Raw genomic sequence first — 21,771 nt, forward strand, 5'->3', positions numbered from 1 at the left:
ATTTATATATATGTGTGTATATATATATATATATATATATATATATCACCATATACATTATATGTGACTGTAATGTGAAAGGCTACATACATTATTTGGTCATTTATGTAGAATAGATGAACATTGAAATCAACACAAATGAGTAACCTCCCATATTCACAAACACCTTCCTTTTGCTTGTATGTTTTATGCGACGTTATATAACCATCATGGCCGAACAGCAGAAATTATATTCTTGGGGTAGTTAATAATGAAAATTTTACCAACGTTCCAGTCAACACTATACATGCACCACAAAGTAAGGTCTGGGAGTTTGATATTGCATTAACGAAAACGTCTCCCTTCAGATTATTCAGCACTCTGGATGTGTGTCTGACAGAATGAACAGCTCCCTCTGCTACATAGATGACAACACTCAAGCCTTTTAAAGCAGCGTTTCCTTCTATTTTGTCATGTTAAATGTTTGGACATATGACCCCTGTTTGTGAAAAGCTGTGTAGTTACATGATGGACTCTGGACTGGAAAAATAACTACCTGAATTAGGGGTGCACCTACACCATTTTTTGCTCATTGAGTCGGTACCAGTGTTGTCTAGAAAAACATAATTTCAGCTCCCGTTAAACCAGTCAAATAACATCCATCTATCAATAGTTGTAGTTCATAGCTTCCTCTCATCATTTATGAGCTGTGTGCTGGTACTCAGGCCTGTCTGGTATAGGTGTACCGCTAATCTGAATATATCAAATTGCAGCAAGTTCTATTGAAGTGGTACTATTTTTAACAAATGTACTTGTTCAGTTTAAGCCAGAACATTTAAACAGCCCTTTCATACTTTTACAAATTAATATTATTCACCTGGCTTAAGAGCAACCAAGTTGAGATCATTCTTTTGGCCGTTACTCAGTTTTTTAAAAAGGTACCCAAAGAACAATAGCACTCTTGCACAATTTATGTTCTGTATAAAATGAGGTATGTTTCTTTTTCTGTTAGTGCATATCAATGTAACAGTGCAAAACCAAATTACAACTACTATTATGTTCAACCACCAACTTGTCAAAATACTAATTTTACAGCATTTAACCCACCATCACTTTTACAAGGCATACAAGAAACCACTTGAGACATAGAACACACAATATCCTTCCCATCAATTCATCTTAGAAACTATGGTGAAACAAACACATTACAGCAACAACAAAACCAAAAAAAAAAAAAAAAATCAAATTCTGGTAATAATGACTATGAATAGCAAGCTAACTCATAAATCTGAAGTAATAACAAAAAATAAAATGTGTGGCATGTGTCGCTCCGCACTCTTTTCACTCATACAAACATCAACCAACATAAAAAAACCTTTCAAATCAATTCAAACTGCCCAAAGTGTAGTTTCATTGTTAAACGTCCACTGGAATGTTTAATCAGCATGTTCAGACATTAATGAGGTGAAACTCGGGAGTGTGGGTCCCCAAGTTGAATTTAGTAATGAAAGAAAGAGGCAAAGAAAACAGCACAACGTTGCCAGAAAGCCTCCTCTCTGTCTGCTTTCACTTAATAATTATAGATCACATACAGTATATTGTCCTGACTAAATGTGTGTTATTTATTTAAGCTGCATGGGAAAAAAAATGACTAAGGAGTCAATAAAAAGTGTACATAATTAACAGTGTTCCTTAACCCTGTCCAAGGAGGTTTTTATTTTTTTTTCAGGTAGTCCACGTTAACACATGAAGAGCAGCTTAATTCATTGTTTTTTGTAGTGTGAAGTTCAACAATGAGGGTCTTAAATAATATAGTGTTAAGTCCTTCAGAGTGTCAAAGTATTTGTTGTGCGTATACATACACAGATGCTTGAAAGTTGTGACTGAGAAAGTGACTACAGGCCAAGGAACTGTGCCGATACAAAGCATACCATTTGAAAAAGACACTCGAGAGTTATGTCCCTTCAGAAAAGGCCTGAGTAATTCTGATGTCAAAATGCATGGATTGTCTCATTCTGGTAGTACGCCTGTTTCCTTTTATCCTATAAAATATGTTGAAATGTCATAAGGCGTTATATATATATACAAAAAATAGCCTTGTTAGGGCCAAACAAACATGGAGCTCAAAACTCCAGCCATCAAGTGAAGCCCGTAAGAAAGGGGTTTCCACACAGTAGGTAGCCTGCTGCCTCCATGTAATCGTCCTCCTGTCAAGGCAGGAGGCCGTCCTGAACAAAAAAGGTTACACAAAAATGGAGACCATTGTACAAGCACTGCAAAGACCAACCTCCTGCGACAACTGTCTCCCTCATTCGGACGCGTAAGAGAAGGCTTGAGTCAAGGCATCCAATTGGAATGTATAGATAGAAAAGTTTCTCAGGAGGCAGTCCCATGGTACGATAATGGCACAAACCACTAGCTAATTCCATTTTAAGAATGCGTTACGTAAATATGTACACCGTGTATTTGAACGCTCAATGTCGCAGTGAAAGTTAAAAGGTCGTACTACAGAAATGCAGTATTCATAGTGTGTTTCCTATGACCCAGGACAGCTCAATTTGTGAATGTTCACTATTGAATTTAACCCTCTCTGAAACTGACAGAGGGTAAATTTAAAGATCGTATATCTTGATGTGACTGATTCAAGGTTTGGATTCAGGTTTCTGGAAAAGAACAGTACACATCCACAGATAATTGAGCTTTCCTAGACCAAACTAATAGTTCATGTGACTTACATATGAATAGTGTGGTATTTCTCTTCTAAACATGGCTGCAGTGGAACTTCCCCATCCAGAACGCAACAGAGAAGATCGTGATTGTGTCAAAATAGACTGTGAGAATGAAAAGAGCCTTTCGGACTGTAGAAACCACTGTCCACTCTACACTGGGTGCGATCTAATACAAATCTAATCCGCGTGTAGTGTCTCACACTGAAACAGCATCAGATTCAGACAAAAAAATCTCTCAGTTAAAATCTGCAACACTATCCTCATCTGGACTGTCCTGAAAGCAGTTGATGTGAAATAGAATCGCAACATAAAAGACATTAAATGTCCCATATTTGTAGCTTAACTAATACAGCGTAGAAAGATTTGTCTATTTCCAAAACTTTCTGTTACATCAGTGATACTCAGGAATTGAGACATGTACTGTATATCATACGCCATTATACCACATAGCACGCGTGTACTGTATATGCCATACACATGAAAACAAACACACATTCACATTCAAACAGAGCAGAATACAACACCGCCATACTCTGGTAAGGCAAATCTGAACAGGGCAAGCTGTGATGAGCATTGTTACCTAGCTACAGTATCTGGCAGCTGTCTGGCATTAATTAACCCTGTAGGAATTCATATGACTTTGTAGGTATATAGTGTTTCAGAGGGGGGACACAAATAGTGTAACATTAATTTCCAACAGGCAATATTTAGGAGAAAAATCCCTTTCAGCTTACAGAAAAAAAAAAACGATAAAATCTCTCCCAAAAGCTACCTGTTATGCAGATACATAAATAAAAAATGAATCTTGGCATCAACGGCTAACTTAAAAAACTCAACTGAAACAAAAGTGGGTCTGTGTTTGTTTTGTAAATATTGATACGTACAAAAAAGCTTATAAGCTGCAATAAAAAAAAAAAAAAAGAATGAAATGAATGTTTCTTTTGGAGAAAACCATGGTGACAGGGTGACATTTTGTTTCTTCAGATGATGTCTTTTGCTATAAAATATACCACCCCAAATAAACTTGACCCCACATCACAAATATAGTGCACTGTGCAACTTGTAACAAAGTTTGGCTGACTCTATCAAAGATAAGGGGTAGTTGTCGTTGTAGTGTCCCTTCCTCTGATGTCCAGGTTCCGCTGAGGATAGAGGATAGCAGGCACCAGTGGTTTGGGAACAGCAAATCCTCTTGTTAGTCAAACATCTCCTTCCCTTGTTTGTTGTCAAGTCGGGGCTGTACGTTGTGTGTCCGATCCACGTAGAAATAAATGCAGTCCCCTTTCTCACAGATAAGCAAATGCACAAAACACGCACACTCACACAGACGCGCTGTATGTTACAAAATGACACATTTGTCTTTATCTTTCGATTCCTTCTTGGGTTTGCGCTCCCCACTGGAGGACTGTTTTCCCGGGCTGGGCGTGGCTCCAGCTGCTGCTCCCGTCCCAGCGCCGGCTGCTGCTCCGCCTGCTCCTGCTCCCCCTCTGTCCGCCTCGTCTCCCTCCACAGGCTCCTGTTGACCCTGCTGCACCGAACAAGAACAACACAGTCAGAGAAGCTGCAGAGACCCAGAGGCTTCTTGAAAAACATCACATTAGAAGAAATTGATTAATCAATAAAATGTGCACTGAGAATGACTGTCCTATTCAAAAAGGCAACATCTTCCCTCTGTGGTTCATTAAATGCCCCACATTTGTTAAAAGTCCTAATTCTCCTCCCTTTCCCACCTGCTTCCGTCTCCCTCAAGCCCTCCCTCCACACCTGTGCTTGTGCTGCTGCTGCTGCTGCTGCTGCTGCTGCAGCTGCTGCCGCCTGCTCCTGCTCTTGCTCCTGGTAGTACTGGGAGGCTCGTCTGTCCTCCTCCTCCTGGAGTTTTTTAGCCAGCTCCAGGTCACTGATGCCCTCGGGGAGTTGCTCCCACTGTAAGTCCTGGCTTTGCTGCTCCTGCTGCAGCGACAGCGCCATTAGATAGTCCTGATACACACACGCAAAAGAGAGAGAGAGAGACTTGATGATTTACGAGCAAAGCTGTCAATACAATGCTTGTCATGATACAGCTGAAGTCTTGGTCAGTCCGCAGCCTATAACTTACACACATAACCAAATTCACTGTACTATTTGTAGTAATAAGTTGTGGTACGATTAAGAAAACTTCCTTTATTCTAGAGTTACCTATTATATTATATTCTGCATGTTCTATTCTTCTCTACATTATGTACTTTGTTGCTGCAAAGACCTCATGCAGAATGCAGAAAAAAGATTTTTCTCACAGAAGCTGTCTTGTAAGCAAAGAGAATTATGCTCTTGTCTAGTCTGTGAGCGCGGGATTAAGCCAGACAATTTGTCAGCAAGTTCTGCGCTTGAACCTCACTGGTCAACCAATGAGCAGACAGCTGTGAAGCCAGCAAAAACGCCTGTGAGACATGAACCCCAATGAATTATTGAGGGGCCCGCATAGAGACAGTGTGGTACAGCGGAGCATGTAAGAAGAATGGAGGGGGGCGCCACGCAACACACACAACAGATTTTCAAGCTGCCGTGTGTGTTTGTTTAAAAAGCTGGTATGGGGAGCTATAACACATCTATTATTGAGGAAGCTTTCCTTACATTTTTTTCAGTTTGGGATGGTGCACAGTTGAATCTGAGAGACACAGACAGCCACTGTGAAATCAATTTTAGTTTCATTACTGAAGTACTTTGACATTTTGTGCCATTTAGTTGCTTCCGGAGGCTTTAAGTCATGTGTTTTGTTCCTTTTTGTCTCTCCTTTTGCACCGCGTTTCTTTCATTTCTGTCACTAAAAAACTGAGGAAAGCATGACATCACTGGTCTTGTATTTTGTCTTGTCTTTTGTGGCACACTGATGGTGTCATAAGCATATCATGGTTAAGTACATCATGGTTTTGCTGGTTCTGCTGGTTCTGCTAGCCTTGCCTGCATCAGTGCTCAGACCTGGTCTATCTGATCCTGCTGCCCGCGGTACACGGTCTCCGGATCAGAAGGAGGCCGCAATCGGAACTCTGAATCACAGAAGTTGCCGTCTCCATCAACGTTGTGCAGGCTCTCCCACACGACCTTCTCTTCTGTCAGGAAGCCTTGGTCTGTAACCAGGAGGTACAGCTGGCCCTGGAAACAACCACACATGTATACATACATTACATACTCACGTCTTATCATGTACTTGACCATGACTTCATGGTTTCTGCTCTTTCTACTAACTTATACTCTAATGATTGTATGAGGGTTAAAGGTGACACACACAGCTTTGCTTACTCTGGCAACGATAGTGTACTGTTTAAAACAAAGTATGCAGGCTTTACTTCCCCTCCTGTAGATAACAGGAAAGGTCTGTCCCAGCTGCAGTGATACGGCAAGCCAGCTGTGGGCAAGAGCTGTTTGAGATGGGATGCAGATCTGTGCGTGCTAACATCGTGTATCTGTTACATAATAAGTACATAGCTTTTAATCAGTTTGAAGAACATGCCATAGCAATGCTGTGCAGTGAACACTATGGAAAAAGGACTGAGGAGCTTTAGTTGAAACGGAGGAAAAGCAAAGAGAGGAACAGGCTCCTAATTCATCTGCTAACTGGTCGATGCTGCTAACATTTGATAAAATGAAGTCCTTTTCTAAAAGGATAGGTTCACAATTTTTAAGTTTGTCTTAAAACAAAATTCAAGATACCATTACAGAGCATCGAAACAGATTTTTCTCGCTGTAATCCTTCTGTTCATACTGGCCTTTAAGAGATCCTTTCCTAATGTCATTGTAATGTACAGTAAGTGATGAGGGACAAAATCCACAGTCCTTGTTCTGTGAAAAGTGAGTATCTTCCAAGGTTACTATTCTCTTTTCCCACTTGGGTGGACAGTGTTTCTGTGCTGAGCTGTGGCGGTGGGATAGAACCACACAGCTGGGATTCACGAGAAAAACTGACTTTTCGACTTGGAAAAAATGGGGACCTATCCTTTAATCTACTGCAATTAATAATTACAAATGTTTAAACAATCAAATATTACTCAAAGGCTTTTCTGTAACAAAGTTGACCAAAATAAGTAGCCAACTGGACAATTTCATACTGGGCAGCCCACAGAAAGACATCTATTTAAATCAAGTTTATTATGTTTAGACAAAAGATAGGACAGCCTGTTTAAGAGAGACAGAAATCTAGTTTTACCTGGTAGACATGTCTGTCAATGTAACCATCAAAATACCACATGCAAAAAAAACAGGAATTGTCCTTTAAAGTTAAAAGGCTTCAAGCGTTGTCACTGACTGAAATGACAGATCATAACATGTCCTGACTGATTTAAATTGCCGCAATTTTTATAGTGAGCTCCATACGTGATGCTCATGCTTTCTCCCAATTCCAGCTGTAATGGTGTTGGTTCTGTCAGTGACTTTTACTTTTTACCTTGTATTTGATCATGGTGCTGAAGTGGTTATTCCTGAAAAAAACACAGAGCTCTCCCTCCTGTACTGTGGATGTGAGCTCACATAGGCCGTGGTACGTCAGCTGAGTGGCTGTGCTGCTCAGAAACTGCTCTGCCACAATGCCTGGGAGAGGGAGAAGGAGAGGAACAAACATACAGGAAAACAAAGAAGAGAAGACTGAACTTGTGATTGATTGGCACATGTAGAAACATGGACTCTTACTCTCATACTCTTAATATTTTACTGTTTCTGGTTCGTGGCCGTTGTCCCTGTGTTTATGATGTTAATGATGATGCTTTTACGAAGATAAACTTCACCTGTCACCCTCCTTTTGATCTGTGAGTGATTAAATTATTTCTACGGACGTTCAATTATTTAGTTCAGGAGGATGCAAGCAAACCTCATTTTGATTTTTGACTCACAAATATTTTTATTATTAGACCACAGACCACCGGATGACTCATCAACACTACAATCACCAATTAAACCTCCCTTACTCATTCATGAACACTATTTGGAAAGCATGTTGGAAACACTGCTGTAATGTCTGTCATAGTTATTTGGACATTCTGACTCTTTGCTGCTGTTACTATAGTGAACCCAATGTAAGCCCAGAGGCAGATGGTGAGTGACATCTGTAAGGCAGAACAGCACTCAATTTGGAGCAATCACCTGAAAAAATCAGTGTTATACTCAAACAGAGAAACAGGCTAACCTAGAAAGAGCCAGAACGCTGAAAAACAACTACCTGGTTAATCCTTACTATTAAATATTTACGCACATTAACACATTTCAACAAAACAAGAGATGTTTTTTTTTTACTTTAGAGTTTTTTTCAAGAGTTGCATCAATCCATTTAAAGTGGTCGAAATTTGCTCTTTCATCTCTTTGAGCAGTGACGGGAAGCATCAGCATAAAACCACTTCAATCAAGTCCTCACAGCAATTTCCCAACTCTAAATGCAGGAATACAGTGGAAAAGGAGTGAATGTCCCCTATCAATATCATCGTTGACTGAGGACTTGGCAGCAGCCCAGCTGACAACTGCTCAGAAAGCACAGTGTTGAATGTGTAAATATGTAGTGGAGAAAGTTGAGGACAGCTGGTAAGAAAGCTGTGAGCTGTGGAAGTAGGTCATTTGTTGAAGAGCCACATATATGTCCTGGTTTTATTTGAACTTGGTCTGTGGTTTTGTGCGGAGTGTGTTTGCACTGGTCAGTCCACTAAACATATCCATGTACAGTAATGAATGTGCCACTGAATTAATCAATGTTATGCAGCTGTACTTGTACCGCTACTGTATATGTGAACAATGACTTTGATTTCTCTAACATGTGAAATTAAAGGAAAGAGGATATTATCAAAATGGCAATGTCTTTCAACTCAGCTCAACTTATTGTACAATAATGGACCAAACAGGAAGCACAATTAGACAAATGCATTTAGACAAAACATTAATTCTAATGGTTTCCTCTAAACTTGCTACTTCTTCTACACTGGGATGAAGGGATGAAGGGGGAGACCTGTGCCAAGTAGGGCAGGTCACAAAGTGGAGGGAGTGAAGAGAGAGAACTGACCTTCCCCTGCCAGCTCGCTGTTGTCTGACTGTTTGCAGGATATTATCTTCTCTACCAGCTGGTTGTAGCTGCAGTTGCCCACTGCCTTGACAATGTCATGCATCTGCAAACAGAGATAAAAAAAAAACTGTGGGAAAGAACATTCACCAGGATTTGGTACTGTTTTGCTAAATGCTACAATAGTGTTATACAAAATTTCTAACAGAGGAAAATGCTAGTGACAGGGTGTTCACATTGAAACAACTACATATCACTGTGCACACTTAATTTCAGGGTGTTTTCATACATAACCTGTTTGTTGGTGGATTTTCCTGTTTGATTCCGTTTATTTGGGGGGTGTGTGAACCAAACAACTGCATAGAGACTAGCTGAAAAGAAGGATCAGCTGCTACTATCAAATTTATGCAATCTATCTGCAGACTGGGCAGTTGGATTGGGAACTAAAATCATTTTGTAACCATGATAACATGTATGCTTGGGTAGTCACTCATTCAAAAATGAGAAAAATATAGCAACCACATTATTTGACAACAACTATCATACAGTATAAAATGCTACATTTGAGTTTTTTGCTTAGATGTCCTTTTTTATTTATAACATATGAGGTCTGGCTGCAGTCTCAACTAATAATGTTCATATCCACTTATTTCTTAATGAGCTCCTGATCTTGATTGAAATAAATGCATAATTTCATGTCTGGCTATTATATAACCTTATGTTTATTCCGGACCAATACATCAATACAGCCACAGGTGTGAAAGCGACCTCAACAAACAACAAATAAATTGCCTGGTGAAATATTTCAGTATTCGTAGTGAGCAAGGTCTGTCTCACCTGGGGGTCAACCAGCCAGCCGTGGTAGAGAGGGATGTCCAGCAGATCAAACACAATGCATTCTGGGGTGTACTCGAAGACTCGCACCCCTGTGAACTTCACATTGACATCCAGGCCGGTCTGCAGCTTGTGCAACACTGCCATGGCATCACTCATGTTCTAGGAAACAAGGGAATTTCTGGTAAAAACAGTGTGATAACAATGCAGCAGAGAGATTAAGCGATTCTGCCTTTCTCTGTAACATTATTCCTGGTTGTTTGCACACAGTCAGCATAGCTATGAGCTATCAGGGATTGATTTTCTACCTTTTACAAGAAACCATTAGCTGCCATTTATTCCTGTACAGTACCATAAACAGCTTACACATGCTCATCATTTGGTTTTGTCAGATTGTTCTGCTATACAGTCACTTCACTGCCACTTTATTGAGTAGTTTCATATTTACTGTACGTATTAAATTGCTCTCTGTTTACTGTCAATCAACTGGCAACCACAGGAAGAAATGGAAGTCTCTGTCAGGAAACCACTGGACATAAAATTTCTGTGTAAGCTTTCAGACTCACCATCATGAGAGGTGATATTTCCTTTTGATAATGTTAACAACAGGTGGAAGAAATAACAGGAACACTTAACAATATAATGCAATCCAATAGCTGTGTAAGAAACACTATGTTTGTTCAAACATTTTCAAGTATTTTTTGGGGCATTTTTTATTCTTTATTTTTGAAGATGCACAGTAGAGATGTGATGCTGCAACGATGCAGTGAGCACCCTCAACCCCTAAGGTCACCAAGACACCCTTAAATGTTTTAGTGTAGTCATCTCAGACAGAGGATTCAACTGTTTTATTTTATGGCTATTTTCATGATGTAGTCCGATAACTTGCAATATATTTAAGTTGTTCCAGTAACGTAGCCCTGTTCACTATATTTTCTTGAGGCACGGAAATTTGTCATTGTTTTTTTTTTAATACTTTCTCAAAACTTAAAGTCAAAGATTTATTTCACATCATACTGCAGAGTTCCCACTACAGCTGAGATTGTACTGATATATCTAGTGTTGGCCATATTTATTTAAGTTTTATTTAAGTAAATCACTTTATCTCTGTTAATTTGTCATGTCCTTATGTCCAGATGATGGGAGATGACTCACTGTAGCAGAAGGTATGCACTGACGTCACTTTTTCACATGATACCCCCCCACCATCACTCAGTGGCCAAACAAACCCTCTACAGCTGCTATGCTCAGAGTGAGCTATGATACCAGGGAGAAAACAGAGATATCTTAAAAAAGAAAGGCCAGCAAAATCTACAATGTTCCACACAGTGTACTAGACAATCAGTGGTCTGAAATGATGTATACAGTATGTAGCTTCACACCAGGCAAGTTAATGTTACACAAAACAAAGCCTGAAGGCATAAAGATGCCTGAAACCTGTCTCGCAAAGCAGGTTTACTGTGTTACTGGGGTACATTTTTTAAAAACATCGACAGTTTACAGTTTATGACAGATTTGACAGATGAAAAAGCTAATGACAATAAAAAAAGAAATGCATAAACATGATGCATTGAAAATAAAACATCTACTGTCCCCACGCCAGACCACAGATCCCTGTTGTTATCGTCAGCAAACAATCAGGTCCTAAGTAAATTGTAAAAGGACTCAAAACTTTATACAACTGATAAGGTTCCTCTCTTAAATAAAAGCTGAGATCTTTGAGAGGCATTAACTCTTACACACTACTTATCCACAGTGCCATGTTAAGGGGACTCCTCCGACACCCACCTTAATAAAATGCATCTCCTACTGCAGAAGAAGAGAACTTTCAAGAGTTTTAATGGATTTGGAGGAATATTTTGGGGATTATCTATACCAAGAATCCATGATGACAGAGAAATGTTCATTGTTTGACCAATTGTGTCACTGATTTCTTTAAGTTGTGCAGCAGTTGTGCATTTATACACATTCTAGTAAACAGTGAACATATGTACCTTCTGTAATCTTGCACTTATTATAAAACTTTGATAGATCTGGGTTCATTATATTTTGTCTTGCTGGGGTAATATGTAGTTTATGATTTATCTGAAATTGTAGTTATTTTCCTCTATTAGTGGTAAAACAGCCGGATAGGTTGAGCTACATATCATCCCACTCCAAAGGCACTCTCCCATTCTGTTTTAATTTTGGCTGCATTGTCTTTCACTGTTCCGGAGAGTGACCCATAGAATCATGTCACTAATTTGGTTGAGTCCTTGCTGTTAATGAATATTTTTTCTAAAGAGGAGAGAACAGTATTGAGACTGTTTGAGAGTGCATACACCATAGTTACATAACTGTAAGTACCTAAAAAAAAACGGGTGGCTGGGATTTTGTGCCTATCTTTTAACTGATCATAAGTCAAGATTGAACCGTTTTCTTCAATGTCTCCCAGTGTCTTAATGCCTTTACCAGACTATACATAGAAAGAGTTCTGCTCTAGACCGGGGGGAAATCTAGATTGGAGTATAGGGGCATCAGTAGGGATATAATGTTGTCCAAGTCCTCTATTTTCCTAATTAGCCTCCAAACTTTAAGTATTTTTGTAAAAGAAAGCTACCCTTAACAGCTAAACTGACCCACTTCATGGAAGTGTACAATACATTTTTCAGAGGTATAGGGGATACTGGGTTTGATTCAATATCAAGCCAAGTAGACTCTGGGTCTTCTTGAAACCAGTCTCAAATATATCTGCTGAGACATGAGAGTTGGTACAGCTTAATGTTAGGTACAGCTAAACCGCCCATTCTCCAGCGGCAGCTGTAGGCAGGCCAGTTTTAGTCTTGAACCTTTGTTTCACCATAGGAAGGCTATGAGAGCACAATTCAACTCTGATAGTGATTTACAGAATAATAATATAGGGACCATTTGAAATGGATATAATAAGTGTGGTAGAACATTCATTTTAGGCGTACCCTCCCAAGCGATGACAAAGGGAGACTGGACCAACGGCCGAGATCCTGCTTAATATGCTAGATTAAAGAAGTAAAATTGGCCATATACAAATCAAGTAGAGAGGGGGTAATACGGATGCCTAAATAAGTAAATCCTGACGGAGACCATCAAAAAGAAGAAGCATCAGCGTGTACGCAAGGATCCTGCTTGGAGAGACATTGCCTTAGATTTTGAGTAATTAATCTTGTATCCAGAGAATGTAGAAAACATATCAATAAGCTCAATAACTTGGATAACAGACCTGGCAGGATTACATAGGTAGAGTAATATGTCATCAGCATACAATGATATTTTGTGTTGCTTCGCCCCTGTTTGAATGCCCCTAATGTCAGGATCTGTACGGATGGCCTCTACAAGTGGCTCTATTGCTTATGCAAAGAGTAAAAGTGATAGCAGGCAGCCCTGTGCAGCGCCTCATTCAAGTGGAAAGACGGGAGATTGTTTGCCATTTGTTATTACAGAGGCTTTTGGAGCAGCATAGAGCACCAAGTCCATACCTGGATGCATTTGTTGAGTAAAACCCAGAACCCCCTCAAATCTCCAACACTGTAAGTGTAAAAAGAGCTGTTCTGGGATTTATTCAGCAAAATGATCTGGATAACTAAAACCCTGCTTTGTGAAACAGAAACCTGGTCCTATTTCAAAGCTGAATTTATCAGCCTCATCAATATGGTTGACGGCTTCAAATGATATTCTGGTTGTCTGTGGACAAGTTTGTACATTATTTATTTTATTACATTTTTCATTTAAAAAAACCTCATGCTTGCTTTATTAATGTTACACAGGCACTTAGAATGTATTCTCTTCTCTGCTCTTTAGCCTTAAGAAATAAAAACTTCTCACTGAATTCCATGAAAGCTCTTCACCATTTTACCAGTGTTTTCTATGTGTTTTTCCCATGTGAGTGCACAATGGCAGATGCTGATTGCTTGTTTGCTAATAAGGGGAGAGTGACCATCACGACTTCTGTACAGTGACTTAATGTGCATTAATCTCTATGCAGATTTAACTTGTACAATTTAAGGAAATATTCTAAAAATCTTCCCAATTGTAAGGTGTTTACAAGTTTCATTAAAATAAATCTAGCACTTGATTCCTGTGGGTTTGAATTGCATTGGTTTGAATTGGATTTGTCTTGTCTGGTACTCATGTGGCGCAAACAGAAGTAAGAAAAACACCACTCCATGCTGCTTATAGCTTTTTACACTGATTGGAAAACATCAGAACTTTGTTTGTAATGTAGAAAAATCTGAACTGAGAAACAACCCACTGTTGGTATGTATATATTAATCACAAGGTTTGATGAAGACTCGTTCTTCCGTTCAGCCTCTGAGCCATGTTTCCCAGCTGGCTCCAAACCCCTGCTGCCATTTAACTCTGAGATCACGATAAGCCTTGCAGCTGAGCCCTACAACTCTATTATGAGTGTGTAGTTGTAAGACATTTCAATTCTTTTTCAGTGAACTACTAGAGAAAGTGGAAATACAGGAAAATTCCTAAAACACAAAGCCAGTTACTTTATAGACACCAGAACAATAAACTCCAGTCTATAAACCGCAGATTTGAGGCTTGAGATAGGACTGAATGATAATTAAATATTATCATTAACTGACTTTCAATGTTTTTTATTGTATTGTGATGATACAATCATACTGTGTTACTGTTTTACAAAATCATCAATTTGTCATCCAAAATAATAATTTAATTTTTGTAAGTGTGAAGAGTTTTCTTTTGCATACATTTGCCATATTTTGTGTATATGATTCTTGATTTTCCATAATGTATTGCAGTCGTATTATGTGAAAAAAGTTGGGCTATGAAATTTCACATCCAAACTTTTTCAAGTCAACTGTCTCACAGGATTTTAACAGAATCAGTTTTTACTCTCTTTCATGTCCAAAAAGTAGAATAATAGCTCTGAATGTCACATAACCGGTCACTTAAAAACACATTTTCATATGAAAGCCGTGGTAGTGTGCAGACTCTATTTTCCAGTTTACAGTAGCAATACTGTACGTCCCATGAGCAGTGAGCTACTCCAGCTTTGACGCTCGGTGTGGAGTGCTGAGGTGTAAAGCCTTCAGCTGGCTCATCTGAGTGTGCGGATTAGGACGCTTATGAGCATCACTGATGGCAGGATTAGCAAGGGCTGTGTAATGGACCACATCTCTTCACTTTAGGGCAGAGGGCTGCCACAGCAGATGAGCACTCCGGGATCAGATGATTAGCACTGCATCCCTCACATTCATCTGTGCTTGTGTTGGATGCACGTCATCATCAGCACAGTACTCTGCTGTGGCTGCTCTGTATTTTTACTTTCACTCTTTGGTGTAAGAGTGTCTAAGAGAAGGCTTCTTTGTTGATTTTCACACAAAACTGGCCTAAAAACAAAAACCTTCAGTACATTAAATTAAGCATTTCAAACATTAAAACAAAATGCAGTCCATAAATCTAATCAAGTCTAATCAAGTCTCAACCTGTAAAAATTCATGTAAAAGAAAGAGGCCTTGTCTGTTTTGGAAGAATGAGTTGATTTTTCCATGTTGAATTCTGATTTTTAAATTTTTCAGCCAAGAAACAAAATTAAAATCATATTATCATATTGGAGAAGTCAGATCCGTGAACCTAAAAAAACAACCTATCAATCACTGGAGGATAAACCATTACATCATGCCATGACCCATCAGTGGGAGCTGTAAATAATGAACAGTTTACAAGACTGTTATGTCCCACAATACAGGCCATACTTTTATGAATTCTGGCACATATCAACAGCTGTTGCTGCTCTATATTTCTGTTGGGTGTATCATTAAGCTAATCTAATGTTCGTTTGCCTACATTTACATTACATTGCATACATTTTTCATTTACATACATTAGGAGAGCAGAATATTAGAAACACCTGAAATAACCTTAATCACTGATTTTGTAATAAGATGGATGTTACTTGAATTAAATCAGTGTCTAACACCATAACCTGCACAACTGATAGTTCAGTCTCTCTTGTTATTCACTCCTCTGCTCTCCATATGGAGCAAATAAACTGTGCTGTTTTTCTTTTTATGAGCTTTTTTATATTCTTACTTTAAAACAAACAATTTCTTGGTCTCTGGCATCCTCATCAGCAATTTCCAATCATGCTTTTGTCTCAGTTGATGCGTCTGTAGACTCTTTTTAAAGATAGATTTATATTCAGCAGGCCTTTAATTTGATTAACAGGGTGTTTACCAAACACACACGCTGTTGTATGAAAAAAATTAGCATTCATTCATTGTCAGACAGGCTTCGGTTAAAGGCATACACATCAAAGAGCAATGCTTTTCGAATTCCACATTGGGATTTTATCTGCTCTGCTCAGAACAAGAAAAAGGTTTAAGCAAAATCTTTGAAGAACGTCCGATGACTGTGAATTACAAATTAAAACAAAAGAGGCTTCTTAAACATGATCACCCATTTCCTCCAATGGTGGAACAGTCCTCATGGATGAACTGCCCTGTAAGAGTGCTGTTGAGCTGGGTCCACTGAGACAAAAGCAGAGCAAAACTGCACTCTCACTTCCACGGCTCCTCTGAGTAAATATTTAACAATAGCTAAAGAGCAGCCGCGCAACTGCTATTTTAAACCTCATACACTCCTGTGACAGATGATGTTTTTAAGCTAAATATATAAATAGAACTACTTCTGTGGTGAACAACTCTTTTCAAAGTCAGAGTAGCTTCAGTTGTGTTTCGTCACAATCCAACAAGCAATGAAACACATCTCTTTAAAACGTAATGAACAGGGCACCTGCACACACTCACACCTGCTCTCCAGATTTCAGCTTCCAGCATCCTAGAGCCCTGCCCACTGTAGTCTCCACATACTGCATCAACCACAGCACCAACACAGACAGCACATGGATGTGTGGACATCCACATGCAAAAAATGGGCTCCCAGGCCAATGTCTAGGATTAGACCGCCATAATAACTATGCAACACAAACTCCAACCACTCCCTTACTCTAACCGTGCACGCTGACGCCGCCACTGATTTATTTAAGAGCTTGTATTGCAACTTAAATTTAGAAAAACCATTCCAGTGAGCTTCTACGGGTGAGACTGCACATTATTTTTCCTCCTCTCCAAATGAGGGACAAGTGTGGCTTCAAATCATTCACAGATGTGCTGGTGCTCTGCCACGCAGGAGGAGGAGATGCAGGGCCCCACCCACACCGTAGGCAGGCAGTGGAGATGGGAGGAAGAGCTGGAGCTCCATCTCCAAGTGCCTCTCATGGTGAGCCACACACACACACACACACACTGCCTCAGTAATAGCCCGGAGCTGGACCCAGCCATGCGTCTCTAAGCATTTACCGACATGTGAAACAACATAATCTGACACTCCTGACCCCTGTTGTTCCCTGGGCCTTGCAAGACACATCTTACGTAACCTATAGAGCAGTTGGGAAAAAAAGCTAAGCTGCAGTTTTATGTGGTTTGCAATCAACCCGATGCTTATTTCCATATTACGGAACATCCGCTGACCTTCTCTGTTACCTTGATGCAAATGTTGCACACACTCGCTTGTGGCTATATTGAATGTGTGTGTGTATGTGTGGCACATCAGAGCAGTGTAAACCTCACTTCATATGCTGTGATGAAATGTATCAATAATGGTGCTGATATATTTTGAGTGTGTCAAGGAGACAAAGTGAGCGCTCATGTTAGACTTGCACGATTACGGTTTAGACATAAGAGCGTGAGAGAGAGAGAGTTCTTCCCAAAGGCCCTGCGCTCCTCAAGTACCATGTACAGTCAGCAGCTTAGTATTGCACACGGATAAGCAAAAACACACACCTGTTTATTAATAATATTCTGCAGTAATTAGGCAGGCCTTACCTGCTCATAGTTTAGCCGCTGAGCCTCTGATATCTCTTTTGGCTTGGTTTCCAGAATGTAGTCTCCTGCAGGGGGACAGGAAGAGAGAGAGAGAGGGAGAGAGAGAGAGATATGTTGGCACATATGTTGCGTTTTGCAGCGTTGACAGAGAAACAATCACTACTTTGATCAGCAATGATCATCACAATGGATTCATAGTTTATGCCTTTGTACGGAGTGTGACAGATGTTTTGAGATGTCTCAAAGGAAGGGCTGGGCCAAATACGTAGGCTCAGTCATGTCTCTGTCCAATGTGGTGTCACCTGAGAGCTCTATCGACTCGGCTCCGTAGCCTGGCAGCTGTCGGGCTCCGGCTCAGTTTCGGCCTGCTCAGCGCTACAAACATGCTGCTTTCTTATCGTGGACACAGCAAACCACAGTGCAAGTGTTGACAAAACAAATCTAGACTTTTACAGTACATCACGGGTAGGTGGATATTTCTAAAGGCATGCAGCAAGGCCACATTTTTGTTTGTCTTCATTTTGAGCAGTATACTGTTGATGAAGTGATTTGTGAGTTGAAGTATTTCGCTTACTCTGAACGGAAGAGAAAGTAATGCAAATATATTCTTGCTATTGCTGTGAATGCTCTATTGCAGTCGATTCATTGCTTTTAAAACTTTTCTCAAAATGCTTCACAGAGAATCATTCATTTATTAAGAACTACCTCATGCTGCACTGTCAACACATATTTTCAGTGAGAAGTACTCAGACAAATGCCATTGACCTCTTGTCACCAACAGCCACATGAAGTGAAAACAGCTACACATGGAGAAAACACTTTGTAATTCTTTTTGTTCAAGCAAGTAATAATGAATTGAGTATATCCAGGGGACAAAAAAAAGCTTTTTAAGCTTTTTGCCAGGGTAAAAAGCACTAAATTATTGTAATCGTTGACCTGAGGCAGGATGATTTCTTCATGTGCATGCTGTGAAAAATTACAGTCCGACCCTAAAACAGACTATGCACAAAAGACATTTAAATTGAGACACGTGTGAACTCAAGTTTCAGGAGGTGTTTGGACTGACTCGTTAATGGTTGCGTTAAAATAACTCGTCTGATTTGATTTATTGTGCTGTTACCCAAAATTTCAGTGCAAGTCAAAATTTTTTCCAGCAGGTGGCCGGCCAGCTGAATGGTTTCACTACAGTATATCCACAACAGGGAAAATCCTTCACTGCTCTGTACTCCAGTGAACTGTGGACAGACTCATCTCTGCTTCGGGATCACTGGCATGCTCCACTTATACACTGCTGTGCTGCTGAGCAATGACCACCATCATCTATGACACCACACCTGAACGTTGTCACCCATCATCAATCTTGATTTGTGTGTTATGTGTTATGACAAACAGTGCTGAGTTTTAGAAGTTATCAGGAGCTGCTCCTGAACATTAAACAAAATGAACTGCGTGAGCTGGAATCACAAGCAAGAACGAGGTGAACTCATCCTCCTAAATACCACACAGATGGGCAAATTAGAGTCTACCTGGAATGCTTAGAAATGAGAGCGCTGTTTGAGCCACGACAACAGGCAGACACCAAGACATTCAATTATTACTGTACGCACATAGTCCAGAAACACTAGTGAGGACCCCTGCTGTAATCAGACACTTTGACAATCTGATATTTTAAAGACATTTTAGTTATGAAGGGCAGAAGACAGCCAAAGAAAAGGGATAGCTCCTGTTTCCTTCGCAACAGCAGCAGATTGGCTCAGGGGGGATTCCCCTGTTCTGGTATCTTCCTCTGTTGACTGATATATATATATATATATATACAGTATATAAATACTGTATATCTGATCTTAGGTATGTAGCTACTCATTTGAGAGGATGTGAAACACAAGAATCTTGACTAGCCTGCTGAAACTCAGTGTCTTTATGGGTTAGTGTGTTTACAAGTGCAGACTCACAGGCAACACTCATTCAGGATGGTGTAACTCTGTAAAGGCTGACCAACATATTATTGTGGAACTAAGCTACTTTATAGATGTGTGTTGTCTTCTGCAGGTTAGAAAACAGATCATTATTGTAAATGTGAAACAAGGTTAAAGAAACCATGCAGAAGAGCGCCAGCGCGGTGACACGACACAACACACAATATCATCATTATTACAATTGTTTTCCCCTTTGTTAAATGATGTGACATCGCATTTGTTGGCAACTTGCTCTTGCGTAACAGATTAAATAGCTGCAAACACTCACCAAGATATTCCATTAGTTGCTCAGCAGTTATAATTTCCATCATAGGTGGCATCTTAACCTGCAACAGAGACACGTGAACACCCATTTTCATTTATTTGGCACCCATTTATCAAACAAAGCACTGCAACATAAACTTAGCAGAACCAAACGATTTACTGTTGGGAGTCATGAGCTACAGTACAGAGGAAAGTACAGTTTGTAAAACAGCTCACGCCTTGTCAGCATTCAGCATGTACTGGCATGCTGAAATAAATTCATGTCCAATGACAACATTGAGAAATACTATATCAACATGTCTTGACAGTAAATTGATTTTCACAGGAGGTGGATAGAGAGGATTGGTGTTAGCTGTGTATGCACACTACCTTGTGTTATTAATCATATACAACAGGGCTCTGTGATAGATAATAATAACAACAACTGCTGTTTAAGTTCTGAGCGACCTCATAAAACATCTAGTTGTATTAAATCAGAATCAAATTCTTATTGATCTATGCTCATCTCGGATGCTTTACCTTCCATGCAAGCAGAAGGACATTCATAATTGCAAGTAATGGACACGGGCCGTTCTCGTTCTGGGTGATGATCGGCGTGTTCTCCTCCCTCCACTTGATCCACTTAATGTGGTATATGGACTGGCCGGCGGCCCGGTCCTTTGTGCACGAAGTCTTCGTCCCATCAACCCCGTACTCGCTTTGCAGGGCCAGGGCCAGCCCTCTGTCCTCCAGCCCCTCGCTGTTCAGGTCGGAGCTGGGGCAGGAGTTGAGGTTGGAGAAGGACTCGAGTGAATCTATGCTTCGGGACTCTCCACCGAGGCTGGGATCGGGGTCACTCCCACTCGGCAATCCCTCCGATAAGGTGTGATCACCGGACAGCCCCGACTTGACGCTTGCTGTGATTGCGCCGTCCGGACACAGATGAGTCGGTTTGGCAAGTTTTGTCGGCTCATTATCTACACAAGCCGAAACCTCAGCCTCGACATTTGCGCTCTCCTCGGCGGAAGGTGAGGACGGGCCGTCGTTTTTGTTGTTTACTAACTTTGGGGCACCACCCTCGTTATCTTCTGCAGCCAGTACAGACTCATGTCCCATCCCGTTACTGATCTGATCCCCGGACCACGACCCGCTCGCCTCGGTGTCCTTCTTCTTCTCCTCCTGCACCGGGGGGACTTGGATCACTTCTGTCACGTCAGACTTCCCAGCGCTGGCAATGACATTAACGGCGCTGGGAGCACTAACATTTGTGGTGCTGTTATTACAACTAACGTTAACCAAAGTACTGAGAGGAGCCTCACTATTCTTGCATTTCTCCGCTGTTCCTTTCACTCCGCCGACAGCCGTAACGTCGCTCATCTCTCCCGCGATCGTTGCACACAGAGAGCTCCCGTCAGTTTCTCGGTGCAGGTTTGCATTTTTCTCCATTTCGATTTACAGACTGTCGACAGATTTTTTTTAGCTAAATTGCAGCAGCAGCAGCCTCGGTCCCAAAGACGCCATGACAACTCCGCGAGTGACGTCATCAGAGTAAAGGGGGCGGTAAAGACCAAGCGGTGGTGCGTTTGGGTGAGCTCGTATTCTTGTAAACTCTAAAGTTTATCACTCAGATGACTTTATTCGGTGACTGATTAAAACACGTCAGCGGTTGAATTGTAGGTGATGTTTCTTTTTCTTTTTTTTTTAAAGTCTAATTTAAGCTTAATATTTTTTCACCACAACATAAAGCATACATATCTTATAGGTGTGTGTGTGATTTCATCAGACTGTGGATGGTTTTATTCAGAATGTGACGCTTTAGCAACATAATTGTATTGATAATGTAAAAAATGCATGTATACAATAGGTGAATGAATTAACGTGTGTGGCGCTCAGATATCTTCCTCTTCACTTCCCAGAACAAAGCAAATGCACATTTGTCACCATTTCAAAGGTGACAGCTTTGACAGCTTACATGATCCAAAGCTGTCAGAGAATTTCGGATTTCTGGTCTATGTCTGTGGTCTATTAATACATAATAATAATAATCATAATATTAATAATAATAAAAAGAAGAAGAAGAAAAATGAGATAATAATAATAATAATAATACATTTAATTTGTACTTTTCA

At 40.2% G+C, this 21,771-nt stretch overlaps 1 protein-coding gene across 3 annotated transcripts; it reads right to left on the bottom strand.

Annotated features, from left to right (window-relative positions):
* Positions 1-1,575: 1,575 nt before the first annotated feature.
* mindy2 (MINDY lysine 48 deubiquitinase 2) lies at positions 1,576-21,611 on the bottom strand. 3 transcript variants are annotated; one of them, XM_067589710.1, is made up of 9 exons: positions 20,183-21,611; positions 19,668-19,725; positions 17,424-17,488; positions 9,556-9,714; positions 8,722-8,824; positions 7,126-7,268; positions 5,664-5,837; positions 4,473-4,685; positions 1,576-4,233 (listed from the first exon to the last, which is right to left on the bottom strand). In XM_067589710.1, exons 1-9 carry the CDS (start codon positions 21,086-21,088, stop codon positions 4,048-4,050), a joined length of 2,007 nt encoding a protein of 668 aa, XP_067445811.1. In that variant the 5' UTR covers positions 21,089-21,611; the 3' UTR covers positions 1,576-4,047. The 3 variants fall into 3 exon arrangements, with proteins under 3 accessions (XP_067445811.1, XP_067445807.1, XP_067445819.1); XM_067589706.1 differs by having other exon boundaries at positions 1,576-4,236; positions 20,183-21,608; XM_067589718.1 differs by lacking the exon at positions 1,576-4,233 and having other exon boundaries at positions 4,551-4,685; positions 5,646-5,837; positions 20,183-21,610.
* Positions 21,612-21,771: the final 160 nt, after the last annotated feature.

The sequence above is a fragment of the Thunnus thynnus genome, chromosome 1 (genome assembly GCF_963924715.1).
Source record: "Thunnus thynnus chromosome 1, fThuThy2.1, whole genome shotgun sequence".
In the NCBI taxonomy this organism is placed as follows: domain Eukaryota; kingdom Metazoa; phylum Chordata; class Actinopteri; order Scombriformes; family Scombridae; genus Thunnus; species Thunnus thynnus.